This window comes from Mus pahari, chromosome 17 (assembly GCF_900095145.1).
Source record: "Mus pahari chromosome 17, PAHARI_EIJ_v1.1, whole genome shotgun sequence".
Classification (NCBI taxonomy): domain Eukaryota; kingdom Metazoa; phylum Chordata; class Mammalia; order Rodentia; family Muridae; genus Mus; species Mus pahari.
This window is the reverse complement of record NC_034606.1, coordinates 47,141,971-47,156,765: the sequence shown is the minus strand read 5'-3', so window position 1 is coordinate 47,156,765 and position 14,795 is coordinate 47,141,971. Positions and strand designations below refer to the sequence as shown.

General features: G+C 51.9%; 2 protein-coding genes across 3 annotated transcripts in view; one reads left to right on the top strand and one right to left on the bottom strand.

Annotated features, from left to right (window-relative positions):
• Window positions 1-8,852, top strand: part of Polr3h (RNA polymerase III subunit H) — a 23,453-nt gene extending 14,601 nt beyond the window's left edge. For both annotated transcript variants that reach the window (XM_021217098.2, XM_029531125.1), the window contains exons 3-7: window positions 1,175-1,271; window positions 5,003-5,089; window positions 5,472-5,535; window positions 6,667-6,868; window positions 7,372-8,852. In XM_021217098.2, the coding sequence (XP_021072757.1) occupies window positions 1,175-1,271; window positions 5,003-5,089; window positions 5,472-5,535; window positions 6,667-6,868; window positions 7,372-7,425 (504 nt within the window). In that variant the 3' untranslated portion in view covers window positions 7,426-8,852. The remainder of the gene's footprint in view (window positions 1-1,174; window positions 1,272-5,002; window positions 5,090-5,471; window positions 5,536-6,666; window positions 6,869-7,371) is intronic.
• Aco2 (aconitase 2) overlaps window positions 8,832-14,795 on the bottom strand; it is a 42,627-nt gene continuing 36,663 nt past the window's right edge. Inside the window, exons 10-18 of the mRNA XM_021216375.2 lie at window positions 14,326-14,483; window positions 14,075-14,148; window positions 13,489-13,600; window positions 11,893-12,015; window positions 11,544-11,699; window positions 10,644-10,835; window positions 10,119-10,251; window positions 9,613-9,734; window positions 8,832-9,341 (exon numbers count right to left, since the gene is read on the bottom strand). Coding sequence (XP_021072034.1) covers window positions 9,207-9,341; window positions 9,613-9,734; window positions 10,119-10,251; window positions 10,644-10,835; window positions 11,544-11,699; window positions 11,893-12,015; window positions 13,489-13,600; window positions 14,075-14,148; window positions 14,326-14,483 — 1,205 coding nt within the window. The 3' untranslated portion in view covers window positions 8,832-9,206. The remainder of the gene's footprint in view (window positions 9,342-9,612; window positions 9,735-10,118; window positions 10,252-10,643; window positions 10,836-11,543; window positions 11,700-11,892; window positions 12,016-13,488; window positions 13,601-14,074; window positions 14,149-14,325; window positions 14,484-14,795) is intronic.

Sequence of the window (14,795 nt, the reverse complement as noted above, 5' to 3'; positions counted from 1 at the left end):
GAACTCAGAAATTCGCCTGCCTCTGCCTCCCGAGTGCTGGGATTAAAGGCGTGCGCCACCACGCCCGGCTTGGCTTTGGACTTCTGATAGCCCTGCCTACCCCTCTCAACTGCAGGGATTACAGGCAGAGATCACCATGCCCAGTTGAGGTCAGTTCACTGGATCCTGAGAGAGAAACCTCCACAGACGATAATTGCTGGGAGCTTTGCTCCAGCTCTGAAGTGTTCTAGCCCCTGAGCAGCTCAGTGAGGGCTGTGACTAGGGGTAATATTGGTGGTAGATGTGTAGACACTGAGCCAAGTCATTTAGAACACCAGGGTGTGTGGCTTGGGCTGTGTGGGCTTCTGGTCTGCGGAAGGGCTTTGGCCACCTATCCCTGTCTCTGTGTGTGTGTGTGTGTGTGTGTGTGTGTGTGTGTGTGTGTGTCTGAGGTGGTGTGAGAGTGATGGAGTTCTCACACTTCCTGGCTGTGATCTGGGGCACAGACTTTGGGACACTGGGAATGTGTGTGTGTGTGTGTGTCTGAGGTGGTGTGAGAGTGATGGAGTTCTCACACTTCCTGGCTGTGATCTGGGGCACAGACTTTGGGACACTGGGAAGTGTAACTTTTTTTTAAGAGATTTATTTATTTATTTATTTATTATATGTATATGAGTACACTGTAGCTGTCCACAGACACCTCAGAAGAGGGCATCAGATCTCATTACGGATGGTTGTGAGCCACTATGTGGTTGCTGGGATTTGAACTTAGGAAGAACAGTCGGTGCTCTTAACTGCTGAGCCATCTCTCCAGTCCCCTGGGAAGTGTAACTTAAGCAGGGACAGCAAGCTTTGGTCATTGTGGTCTGACCTGGCCACCAGTCAACTTCATGTCCATCCTATCCACTTGACGCTCCAGCTGCTGTCTCAGATTCGAACATGGAAAGTTGAGGCTGAGAGGCAGGGTAGTGTCCTTGCTGGGCCCACAGGGAGGCAGAGCTGGCATTGGAAGCTGGCTTGTCACTCAGGCCCTGCTCTTTCCAGAGTTCTGTATCCTGAGGTCCCTGCCACAGTTACCTCCTACAGAGTCTCAGCTCATGTCCATTAGTGAAAGGGATGCACAGAGCTTGCTTGTGATCATGAAGGTTTTGGGGGAGCCGGGCCCTGGGGTCACTGTGTATGCATGTGCGCACAGGTCGTATACAACGTGGGACTCTGCATCTGTCTGTTCGACATCACCAAGCTGGAGGATGCCTATGTGTTCCCAGGGGATGGAGCGTCACACACCAAAGGTGAGTGCTTTCTCTTGGGCTTTGTTTTTCTGTAACAAAAGGTGAAGCTGCCATGCTTCCTGAGGTGGCGGGAGGCCTGGGCGTCCTAATTCTTCAAGGAACTGACTTCAGTGACTGGGTACTCACGCCCGCCCACTCTGGGCCTGAGTTTCTTTGCCTGTGACATCAGTGTGGATGTCTACAGGTAAAAGCCGCCACAGTTTGAGATTGTGGTTCAGCATGTGTCCTTAGGGCTCAATCTAGTGCCCCTGCTATCTGCCCGCCCCATACTGCTCATTGCTTCGTGGTGAGCTGTCCCACTAGGCAAGGACCCTAAGCTGCGGCTGTTACTGCCTGGAGAGCAGAGGGCAGGGGAGAGCAGGCCAGTTGGGTCTAGGGTCCTAAAGGGGCAGTAGGACACAGCAATTAAAAGTGTCCTTTGGGGCCAGCAAGTGGCTCATGTGGTAAATACTGTGCCTGTTACACAATCTAGAGAACTGACTGTACAACGGTTTCCTCTGACCTTCATATTATGGTATGTATGTGTTCAAGGGCCTGAACGAACGCACGCGTGTGGCCTCTGAGGAATGCTGATACATGACTGTAATCCCAACACTTGGGACATGGAAACAGGAGCGTCAGGAGTTCCAGGCCAGCCTGGGCTATCCAACAGTGATAGTGGATTCTATACTTGAGGGCTTCCAGGAGGACTAAGGAATTAATGTAGTAGAGCTCAAGACTGGACCTTGGCACTGAGGGAGTATGGGTATCCCTTGTTTCTGTTGTTTCTGTGGGCTACCTGGGTGGTGCTCTTCTGGGCAGTTAGCCAGGGCTGGTCTGAAGTTCTGTCCTAACTAAGTATGTCATCAGCATACCTGGATGCCATTGGCCAGAAGATGTCACGTGGCTAAAACTAAGGGCTAGAGAAAGAGACTCTGCCCCTTGTTGAGGAAAAATGCAGTAAAACTGAAAGGTATGTGCATCTGCTGGGCAGAACCTGGAGGAGCGGTGGGCGGAGCTGGTGTCCAGGGCTCCTCTGTAGCTTCCTCTCCTGGCACTGGGCAGCAGTGTGGATCTGCAGCCTGTCCTGCCTGTCCAGTGACAGACAGACCAGCCACAGTGAGCCTTGTCTTTGTCTGCACTGGCCATCTTCATAGCCCAGGGATGGGTGGGTGAGTGTTCTGGGGTGTTTGGAGGCAGCCTGGGGTCTGTGCGGGTGCCTTGCGACTAATCAGTTGACTTGGGTGTTGAGCTCTGCAGAGAGCCCCAGGAAACAGGCTGTCTTTGTGTGGACTAGGCATTCTTGTGAGTAGAAGAGGGAGCCCAGAGTGGAGAGAGCTCTGAGGAGCTCTGTTCTCAGAGAGGAGTGCCAAGCCGAGCTGGGCTCTGCACTTGGCCAAGAGCAAGGCTTCTGTTCTCAGAGAACGCTGTAAGCTAAGCCAAGAGCCTGTTGTCCAGAGGCAAGTGCTAGTAGGTACCCAACCTCTGGAAGACCAGAAACAGTGCTGCCCGTTACATTGGTGATGTTTGGCAATCAGTCTCCAGGACTGGATTTTATTGTCCCAAACACCCTATAAAATACAAGACCTATGTTTGAATTTTGGCTCTGACCCCTGGGATGGGGGGGCCTGAGCAGCTAAGTACACTGTATCACACCGTATGAGTACCACTTGGGGCTCTGCAATCCTTGGAGAGCCATGGAGCACTACAGGAGCCTCAGAAACTCAGGGTCAGACTTGGGGCAAGCCTCTTTATTCCCTTGAGCAGTTTTGCTGGCCCTCTTCTGCTTTCTGGCTCACCAGACCAGTGCCTCATGTGAGTGGAATCGGGAATTTGTCCTTTTCACAGAAACTCAGCCCAGCCCAAGGGTTGGGGAGTACCCATCCTGGGATCTGTTTGCTTTATGCCTGGTAGCTAAAAGCCAATGAAACATGCCCGGTGGGGGGAGGGGTCTGGGGGCAATGAAGTACAGTCCTGGGGATGGAAACCCAGAGCCTCATGCCACATCTTTAGTTTTTTTATTTTTGTTTTAAGACAGGGTTTCTCTGTGTAGTTCTGGCTGTCCTGTAACCCATCATGTACACCAGGCTGGCTTCGACCTCAAAGAGATCTTTAATTCCAGGGTTCTGGGATTAAAGGCATGTCCATTATAGCCAGCTCCAGCCTTCCTTTTTTATTTTTATTTATTTATTTTTTGTTTGTTTGTTTTTTCTTTTCTTTTTTTTCCCCCCCCGAGACAGGGTTTCTTTGTGTAGCCCTGGCTGTCCTGGAACTCACTCTGTAGACCTCGAATTCAGAAACCCACCTGCCTCTGCCTCCCTAGTGCTGGGATTAAAAGCGTGCGCCACCACTACCCGGTCCAGCCTTCCTTTTCAAGGCTGACTGATATCCTACTGTGTGTACCCCGAGGTGCTCACCGCTTGCTTTCTTTCAGATGTGGTGTTCGGGCTCTGGGCACTGGGTTCCATGCTGTGCTGTCCTAGCACATGCCCAGCTAAGCAGGGCACAAGCCTGGCAGGAGCTTTGAGCTGAATGCTAGGTCTTGTGGAGGGAGGGCATGGTGTTCCATCCTGTGTGTAAGTCACCCATGGCGAGGGTTAGCAGAAGCCTCAGTCATGTTCAGGTTGTCACCTCACAGAAGGTAGAGTGCGGTTGGACAGAGCCAGGAATGGTAGGCCCTGATGTCCTAAGATGGGTGCTGGCAGGCGAGGCCACTGAAGGGGTCCTGGTAGAAGCCCGTGCTGGTAATAAGACTGTCTGAGGAAGGCACATTCAACATGGTGGCCTTGTCTAGGGAATGACAGCCTCGTCTGGGGAGCAACGTAGAGCAGTGACTCTCAGCTTGTGATCAACGCTTTGTGGGTGAACATCAGGTACTTACATTAGGATTCCTAACAGAGGCAAGATTACAGTTATGAGGTAGCAGTGAGATGACTTTATGGCTGGGGTCACCACAGCATGAGGAACTGTGTTAAAGGGCCACAGCATAGGAAGGCTGAGAACCGCTGCCTTAGAGTCTATCCAGGGCAGGAGAACTGTGTGGTTGGAACAGGACACAGCCCCTGAGCTGCCTCCTCTTCCTCTGTGTGGTGGAACACGGTGTCTGCCACAGGAGGCCCATATGGGCAGTCTCTCTGGCAGAGAGCATCTTCCTGGGTAAGAGGGTCAGCGAGGTGTGGCCTCTGCTGAGGCCCCAATCGTTCTGCTCTTGGCACAGCGCTAGCTGGCGTTTTCCTTGGGTTCAGGTGAGCAGGAAGCACAGGGACAAGGCCTGAGAACCCATGAAGTCACCTATGTGTCACCCTCACCACAGCTGAGGCAGGCAGCCTTGGCGGGCGTTTTTAGTATCCTCTCCCAGTGCTCTGAGCTGAGGGTAAGCTTGCTCAGGCCTCAGGAGACAGGAACTTCCTTTCTATCCTCTTGGAATGTGAAGGACAGCCTGAAGGTTGTTTGGAATTGACTTTGGAGTCGCTAATGGCCCAGATCGAGGCTCAGGTATGGCTGAGATGCATTTGGAAGCCAGCCTCGGTTCCAGAGTAGCAGCTGCTGATGGTTCCTTATGGGGACCAGGCTGTGTCCTTGCATGCCTTAGCGGACAGCCAGGTCTAGGCCTGCAAGGGGACTTAGCACAAGGTGACTCACTGGGTAAGTGAGGTGGACATTGGAGAGCATAAGTGACCTTCTTGGCAGGCTGGGTGTGACTCTAACAGTGTGACTATAAGTGTGACTATAAGTATGGCCTTCTTTTCTAGTCCATTTCCGCTACGTGGTGTTCCACCCCTTCCTGGATGAGATCCTCATAGGGAAGATCAAAGGCTGCAGCCCGGAGGGTGTGCACGGTAAGGTGCCCTGACCCCTGGGGTAAGGCTGGAACACAGTGCGGTGGGCAGTAGATGCTGGCCATGTGGTCCAGAACCCAGCTGCAGCGCCAGACGAGGGGTGCCTCATCCCCTCACATTCTCAAGGATGGAGTAAGGCCACAGCTTAGGGGCTGAGATGGGTGCTGAGCTAGTGGAGGTGACAAGCTCTTGTGCCCGTGGTCTCTGTGTGCAGTGAGCTGGGACGGCTGGAGCTGTGTACTGGGAGCTGCTCAGGGCTACTCAGCACGTGTGGGTAGTATATACAGAAGTGGGACTTTGAGGGAGGAGGGGACAGGTTGCCCTTGGAGACACCTGGGCCACACGGGAAAGAGACCCCATCCCATGTCATCATTTCTTCCAGTCTCTTTAGGGTTCTTTGATGACATTCTCATCCCCCCTGAGTCACTGCAGCAGCCTGCCAAGTTGTATCCTCTCAAGTATGATTTGGGGACAAGTGGACAGCCCTGTGGTGACCCTGGCAGCTCTGATCTGCCACTGCTGGCGGTGCTGGTGTGAAACCCCAGGCCACCTCTGCTTCTGGTTCTGACCATGGTACCCACATGCCCATGTCTGACAGGCTGGGTGATAGAATAGAGCTGTCCATACCTTTGGGGCTCTTGTCACCCCTAGTCACCTCACTCAGGCTGTCTCTGCAGGGGTCGGTGCAGATGTCCCCAGCAGCTTCACCCTGGCTGGTTGCCTCCATTTCCCAGCATGTGGGGTAGAGTACAGAGCTGTTTGTCTTCACCCCAGCTCTGGGGCTGTTTTAATGGGAATGTCACTGGTCCCAGGAGGGGCTCATGTGGTATGTGACAACTGCACTCATGGCTCCTGGCTGACTTGGAAAATGCAGTGTGCCACTGGAGGGCAGTATGGCTCTGTCGGCTATGGGGAGGAAGGAGTAGGGCAGGTGCTCAGCCTCTCCTGTCACCCAGGTCTGCAGGGACAGTGGCCCTGCTCTGTTGTCCCTCCTCCTCCTCCTCCAGCAGGCAGCAGTCAAACCTGCCTCTCATCTTGAGACCCGGGCAAGCCCATGATCTGCCTGTCCGTCAGATTAGTTACAGGATTAACTGAGTGCAGGGCACCTAGACAATTCTCACTTCTAAATGCGGGACTATTATTCTCATTTTGTGTCCTGGTACAAACTGGCTCCTCTCCAAGGGGCAGAAGCAGCTTTCACTGCATTTCCTAGCACAAATAGTCTCAACCTAGGGTTGGGTTTTTTTTTTTTTTTTTTTTTAATATAAAGAAAGCAACTTTCTTCTCTCTCTCTCTTTTTTTAAAAGATTTATTTATTTATTATATATGTAAGTACACTGTAGCTGTCTTCAGACACTCCAGAAGAGGGAGTCAGCTCTTGTTAAGGATGGTTGTGAGCCACCATGTGGTTGCTGGGATTTGAACTCTGCACCTTTAGAAGAACAGTCAGGTGCTCTTATCCACTGAGCCATCTCACCAGCTCCCTAGGGTTGGTTTTAACTTGGGTAAGTACTTTAGCGGCCCCTCAGCCTCCTGCACTCCCATGACATGATTGTGGCCTTGACGCTGGACCCCAGTGATGAAACGGAACAAGTGTGGGTGTGGGAGTATGAGACGGAGGAAGGAGCTCACGACCTGTACATGGACACCGGGGAGGAGATCCGCTTCAGGGTGGTGGATGAGAGCTTTGTGGACACATCCCCCACAGGACCCAGCTCCGCCGAGGCTGCCTCTTCAAGCGAGGAGCTGCCCAAGAAGGAAGCGCCATATACGCTTGTGGTAAGCTGACAGGAGATTGCTTTCTTGAGGTTTCATTCCTAGAACCCCTTTAGCAGGTCAGGTCTCTTGTGAATGTCATCTGCCAGTCACACTAGTTTGCTTTTGAGGGCATGAGGTGACAAGGTTGCTGTAGATGATGGGCAGGCAAGGTGAAATTTTGGATATCATGATCTTTAAGGCTAGAGAGATCAAAGCTGGGGCTGGAGCAGGGCTCCAAGTGCTTCTCAGGCTCCTCCCTCTGGGCACCTTTGGGAGCTCAGAAAGACAGGTCTGTGGTTGAGGCTTTGGAGCCTCTGTCCTAAAACCCTGGTGAGCTAGGGCAGAAATGGTGGTATGGCTCCCAGTCTCTCCACATCCTCCAGCTGCTGTGAACCCTGACCTTCCTTTGCCTGTGCTGGGCCTGCTAGGTGTTGAATAGGGTGGGGTACCAGTCCCTCCTGTCCCAGGCAGCCCAACTCTGAGTAGTGATGAGTGCACTTTTTTTTTTTTTCTGTCTTTGGCAGGGATCTATCAGTGAGCCAGGACTGGGCCTTCTCTCCTGGTGGACGAGCAACTAGCCCTGGGGCTCACAGTGACTGCCGAGCCTGAAGACCCTGTCCAGAGTTGGGAAAGTAGAGAGCAGTTTGAGTGCTCCCCAGAGCCAGGCTTGGTGGGACCAGGAGCAGAGTGACACGTGCTCGCCCTCTCCCTCCCCAGCACTGCTTCGCTGATCTGGAGCCACCCTGAATCGTTTACAGAGTGTCATGGAACCAGGCTGGCTTCTCACTTGCTGTAGAGCATAGAGTAGCCTGGAGTTTCTTATCCTCTAGCTGGGATTACAGGTGTGCAGTGCCACCCTGAGCCTATGTGGAAGGTAGGGATGGGTCCCAGGGCTTGTGCGCACCAGGAAAGCATTCTCCCGGGGAGCCGATTCCCCAGCACAAGGACTGTTTGGTGGTTTTTGTAATTTCTTCAGGGCTGAGGATGGAACCCAGGGCTCTTTCATGTTAGATGGGTGTTGTACTACTGAGTCAGGCCCTGTCTATCCTATGAACTTCTTCTAGCCTCCAGTGACAGCAGAAACATTTAATAAATACTGGTGGCAGCAGCAGGAACCTCCCCTTTTCATTAGCTGACATCTAAGGCCACTGAATTGTCAATCAGGGATAGCATGTCCTGCCTTACCCCAAGGTCCATTTAGAGATGACCTCTCCCAAGCCCACAGACGGTAGGTCTCTGTTTATGGGACCAGACTGAGTACTGAACCTAACCTAGTGGCTCTGTGATAAAGGTAGAGGTCACTCTGGGTGGGGTTTTGGGTCGGTGCTGCCAGCTGCTGATGACATGAGCACCCTTACTGCCACAGCGTCTGGAAGGTGGAGCCTCCAAAATGAGCCAAACCCCTCCCTGTCTAGAAGTGGAGATGGAGGCCTACCTCACAGGAAGCCTGGGGCTGCTGCTGCCTCAGCTGGCCATGAGGGCCGCCCCAGGGCCACAGATGACTGTCTAGTCCTGCTGTCCCTTTCTCACTGGCACTTGTGTGATAAATACTGTTTTGTGACAAACTGCCATGGCCTGCCTGGGCCTTTCCATGTGAGATTTAGCTGTTCTCACATTGGAATTGAGTCTGTTCTCACATCTCTGCTGCAGAGGATAGAGGGGCAGACGGCATGCAGCACTTGATTGTTAGCTGTGTCTTGGGGCAGATTCCTTCTCAGGCTGTTTTAACTCTGTAGTCTAGGCTGGACTTGAACCCAGACCCATCTGTCTCTGCCACCCCCACCCGCGCCTACTTTCAAGGTAAAGCCCAGGTCTAGCACTGTAGCCCCAGGGGAGCAGAGGCGGCAGCTCCTGGGCCCTGAAGCTCTGCTCTACTACAGGTACCAGGTGACCAGGGTCCAGATGTGACCCAGGCCTGATGGAATCTTGGCTTGAAAAACCCTCCATTAGCTCATGCTGGTAATAGTAGACACCAACCACTCAGAACATTAATAGATTTGGATTTTTTTTTTTTTCCTTTGTAAGAACAAGTTTCTCTAAAATCCTTCAGCCACCAGTGAAATGATCAGGCAGAATAAAAACTTCTGTAGAGGGAGTGCTGTCATCAAAAATAAATACAGTTACATGGATTGTTCAAAGAGAAACCAAACTGAACAGGAGGCGGGGCTGGAACATTATCTTAAATGCCCTCCATGGTGGTTCACTCTGGGCCGAGGATAGGCAGGAAGCAGGTCTGGACACCATCTTAGAGCAGGTGGTCATGCTGGACAGACCAGATTAGGCTCTGATGATGCACATGGACCTGTACTTTTGACAGCCAGCAGGGTCCAGAGTGGGACAGGACAGCCAGCCCGGCTCCTCACTGCTGCAGCTCCTTCATCCTGTTGAGGGCACTGCCTGCACGGAACCACTCGATCTGCGTCTCGTTGAAGGTGTGGTTCAGGAGGATGGTTTCCTGGGTCCCATTGGGGTGCTTGATGATGCAGTTCAGAGGCTGAAATAGAAGAATGGGTGTGGGCTGGGGAGTAGACGGTGCTCCGAGGAACATGGTCCTCGCTGGGGGCTCTTAAAACCCAAGATTGTATCAGGCAAGCTGTTGGGTACTAAGTGCCAGGCCAGGGCTCATGTCTGGGGTGCCTCGCTCAGCTGGAACGTGGACTCACAAGAGCTGTATGAATGATGTAGCAGGACAGGAAACAAGGCGATTGCCCAACCCCACCCACCCAAGGGATCCCTGGTTTGTTTCCCCTCCTTCCTATCCTGACCTTTCCAGGGGCAAAGTCCTTCAGGCCTTGAATGGTCAGCTTGTCCACTGGATGAATCTTGTTGTAGTCAGAGGGGTCAGCGAAGGTAAGGGGCAGCAAGCCCTGCTTCTTTAGATTGGTTTCTGTTAGACAAACATGAAGTTGCAGTGCGGTTCCTCTACCCAAGGCTCCTCAGGAGCCCCAGGCACGCTTCTCTAAAACCGTCAAGGGATAGGAGACAGACCCCACCTGCAACCCCAGTCCTACCGCAGGGCAAGCGGGCTCCAGCACCCAAGCCTGCATTAGTATAGATGTACATGCTGCATGCCTTATTCAGCTGCCAAACTAAGAACCAAGACCAGTGTTGATGGGACGCCATGGATATCAGACTTGGGCAATGCCACCTTGGCCTTGGGTAGGTGGGACAGGCTATGGAATATGGCCGACTCCAAATCAGCCACAGCAAAATAGGTGACCTGGATCCTTGAGTGAAGGAACAGCACTGTCAGTGGGGAGGACTGGCTCACCGTGGATCCTGGCGAAGCTCTTGGTGATGATGGCCCGGCCCCCCAGGTGGCGAGGCTCCAGTGCTGCATGCTCCCTGCTTGAGCCTTCACCATAGTTCTCATCTCCAATCACCACCCACCTGATGCCATGTTTCTGTCAAGGAACAGGGACAAGGAATGAGGCAGTGGAGGGTGCTGCCTGAGGGCTTGGGGTGGTGGGGAGGTACACATGAGAAGCAAGCTAGAGGGAATTGCTATCCCAACACCCAGGAGTCAGAGATGTCTTAGCAGGTGTTTGGCCCCAGACCTGAGGTTAGAGGAAACCTTATAGAATTGCTTTAGGAGTCTGTTGGAAATTGAAGCTCAGAGAAGAACCACAGGTCTCACCCAGACCAACTATTACGGGACTAAGCTTCTGGAACTACTGCATAGATTAGCCTAGCCTCGAACTCAATCCACCAGCTTCTGCCTCCCAAGTACTGGTATGGTATTAAAGGTGTGAGTCAATGCTGCCAATACTGTTTCTCTCAAACAATGTTGGCCTACCTTGTAGTAGCGAGCAGTGTCAGGTACAGGGCCAAATTCCTGGGTGACAGCATTGCGCACAGAGTTGGCTTTGCCATTTTCGATGTTGATGGCACCGATGAGCAGGTTGTTAGAGATGTTATCCAGATGCCCACGGAACTTGAGCCAGGGGCCAGCAGCAGAAATGTGGTCTGTGGTGCACTTCCCTTTGACCTTGTGTGAGTGAGCAATGGATAAAGGAAGTCTTTCAGAGACAGGCAGCAGTGAGCAGAGCAAGGGGAGATTAGGGATATATCCAGCCTTGGACCTGTATCTCTGCAATCCTGCTGTTCCCATGCCGTCTTGTTTAGGCAAGGCTATCGCCCATCCACTCAAAAGCCCCAGTTATGCTGTCTCCATGGCAGGATACTCCCTCATGGGACAGGCTAGAGATGGAAGACAGATGCAGCTGTTTGCTTATTCAGCTAAGCTGCCAAGGGTGGAAGATCAGCGACTCCAAGCCAGACATAGAAGCTAGGAGTCATGTCTGGGTCCTGGCTCACATGAGCTAAATACTGGCTGTGTCACAGGCATGCCTGAACACTGCTTAGTAAGCCCATAAATTATTGTCTGACACGAGTCTGAGGCCCTTCACCACACTGGAAAGGACCAGCTCCCAAACAGTCCCTATCTGGTAATGGCCCAATAATAGGAGTGCTGTCTGCTGTCAATCCAGAGCTGAGCTGAGTAACATGTGATACACTAGGTGGCTGTCGCCTGACAGTAGCTGACTAGATCAGGCTGTGTCCCAGCCCAGGGTCACATAGAAGCGGGGACCACCAAACTCCTGTGATCTTTCCCTTCTCTAAAACAGCCTCCCTCCCTCCTGCCTTGGGTTTCCCCGCCACACCCACCACTTGGGGATGGGATGCCTGTGCCAACCTTGATGAGGATTTGCAGGTCCTCGAGGTCTTTGCCATCCCACTTGTCAAAAGGCTCCAGGAGCTGCAGGCGCTGGCTGGTAGGGCTCACATCCACCCGCTGCCCACTGCTGTCCTTAGGGGGGTGCTGATACGTGTCCTGCCCTGGATCAAAGTCCTACAGAATGGGTTGAGACACAGTGGGCACTGCATCCTTAGTCCCCACATGGATGTCTGGTAGACTGTAAGCTTGCCTGTGCCCTAAACCTCATGCTTTCTCAGTAACAGTGTCCACCCACCTCACAGGAGCCCAGGCAGTTAGGCCAAGGCAGGCCTGTGGCTAGCCATGAAAACCATCAGCAGCTGCTCACCGATCGGGGTAGCTCGTCTGCATCTGGAGCCTCCAACTTGAACTTCTTGCCATCCTTGCCTGTCAAGAAGTCAGTTTCTGGGTTGAACTTAAGGGTTCCTGCAATGGCCAGAGCTGTGACAATCTGAAATGGAGGAGGCCAGTTTGTTGGTTAGCACCAACCACCTACGCCTATCTATACACTTCTTTTTTCTTTTTTAAAATTATTTTTACTACTGTTCTCTGTTTATGTGCATATGATACATGTGTACATTTATATATTGAGTGTACATGTTGTGTCAGAAAACAACTGTGTAGTTAATTTTTTCTTCCTACCTCTACAAAGGGGGTTTTGGGCATTGCACTCAGGTCTTTAAAGTTATGTTACTGAACACTTTTGTCACTGAGTCCATCTTAGAAACTGTGGTTTCTCTAGGTTGGCTGGCTAACAAGCTCTAAGGTTTTTGTTTGTTTTGTTTTTTCATGTGGATGTTGGGAAGTCAGACTCAGATCCTCATCCATGTGCAGCAAGTACTTCACCAACTAAACCAGGCCCCTCCTGCATCCCAGGCCAGAGCTACAGGGCCACCTCTGGGACCCTGAGCCACCAGGTCTGCAGGGTACTCAGGATCCCAAGGGTTTCTTTTCTTTATTTTATGTATGTGAGTAGTGCACTGTCTCTGTCTTCAGACACACCAGAAGAGGGCATCCGATCTCATTACAGATGGTTGTGAGCCACTGTGTGGTTGCTGGGAATGAAACTCGGGACCTCTAGAAGAGCTAAACCATCTCTCTAGCCCCCAAGGGTTTCTAAAATAGCTGCCAAGGCCTGAGCCCCTCGTCAGCCCTAGGCTAGGCCAGCACTACTGTACAACTTTCCCGTTTCTTGCAGGTGTTTGGGACAGATGAGAGGAGACCCAGCACACAAATACTTCAGCGCACAAAATATTCTTGCTTGCCAGCAAAGGAAGAGTAGAGAACCACTTCCTCACTGGGCAGTGAGAGCTTCCTGAACACTCAGTGAAGTCAAGAGTGAAGCTAGTGAAGGTCAAGGTGGAACACCCATTCAATGCCCATGGTAATTAATAGCAAAGGCACATTTTTACTGAACTCAGAAACTAGAGCTGGAGACATGCCTGTGGTCTCAGTCAGTCACAAGGGAAGGGACAGGAAATGGAAAGGTGGGAGGGGAAAAGAACTCCAAGCAAGCACGTCTTCACACCCTTCTCACATGACCCTGAAGATGGATAAGTGGCCAAGCTCATGTAGGTGGGAGAGCAAGGTCCTGTCCCAGGCAGTGAAATTCCACAGTCCACCCTCACATCTACTAACAGCTAACTACTGCACAAGCTGAGGGAGGCCAGCAGGAGTCACCAAGTCAGTGTGAGGTTTGATGACTGACAAGGCCATGTCTCTTGGCTTCCCCTTGGATAATTCAAGTTAGGAGTGTCTGCTGAGGGGTAGGGACTGACAGGAGAGGCTAATTTGCTCTTCTGTACTCTCTGGGCCTTTCTATAATGCCAACCCTAAGCAGCCATCTCCCCACCCTTTCCTCTGACCCACCAAGAACAGGAGCCTCAAGGTAGTCAGGCTAACACCTGGCCAGTCAACATCTCACCTCTGGGGATGTGACAAAGGCATGGGTCTCAGGGTTTGCATCATTACGGCCTGTGAAGTTCCTGTTGTAGGAGGTGACGATTGTATTCTTCTCTCCCTTCTTGATGTCTTTTCTGCCAGGACAGAGAGGATAGGATTAGATAACTAGCCTTGTCACATGGGCTGTCCGGAGGCCAGTTTGTCTGGTTTCTTATGGTACATGCCTAACTCATGAGGGGAATGGCAGGGCCCTGAAAATGCTGTGTCCTCCGAGGGACTCAAGCTCCTCAGGTCTCATCTGAGGTATGTGGGAGAGATGCACAGGCCACACTGAGGCCGGAGTCTCCTCACTTAGGCAGCTGCCTGCTCTCAAAAGGCTCTGTCAGAGCCACCAGCTTGGCTTCTAGGATGCAGCCTTCTTGGCTTCTTCCTGTCAGACAGGACTCAAGTTTCTGGCCACTCGGGGCTTCTATAGGGCTCTCTGCGTGCCCATTCACCTCTGACAAGGACTGCTATGTGCAGCCTTGCTGGAACTTTCTCTGGCTCCGGCTGGAGTCTTCTCTCCACTATTTACTTTTACACAAGGAGCTTGAGGATGTGCTGCTTACCTGTCCCACTGGCCGATGCAAGGGCCACAGGCATTGGCCAAAACGATTCCACCCACATCCCTTAGGATCTGTGCCTACAGAGGATAAAGAGGACAGAAAACTGTCAGGGCCAGGTACAATGCTGATGGCAATGGGATGAAAGGCTATGCCTGCATTGCCTTAGCCCGAAAGTAGCTTGTTCCATCCTGAAGCACACATCAGCAGGCAAGATGCGAAGTGAGGGACAGGGGCAGGTGCATGTGAACACTCACATAGCCATCCCGCTCAATAGTGGCACGGATCTGTTCAGAGCCTGGGGTGATGGTGAATTGGGACTTGCACTTGAGTCCGTGGGCCAGTGCCTGCTTAGCCACAGCTGCTGATCGTCCCATGTCCTCGTAGCTTGAATTGGTGCAGCTGCCAATCAAACCTGGTATATGGTAGGGTCAAAGGTCAGGAGAGAGTAACCAGAAGTCTGCATCTGACCTGGCACAAAGAGATTACCAACTGATCTGGCACAGAAATTATTTCTAATACACATGTTGGAAGCGACCTAAATATCAGCAATCAAAAAGGTTACTCATAACCCAGTCAGTCATTCACGGTCACTGACCATGGCACTCAACACAGGTCATACTGTATCCATTTTCATACAAATTTTATTCAAATGTATAAGTATGCATAAAACCCCAAAAGGCTTTTTTTTTTTTTTTTTTTTTTTTTTTTTTTTTTTTTTTTTTTT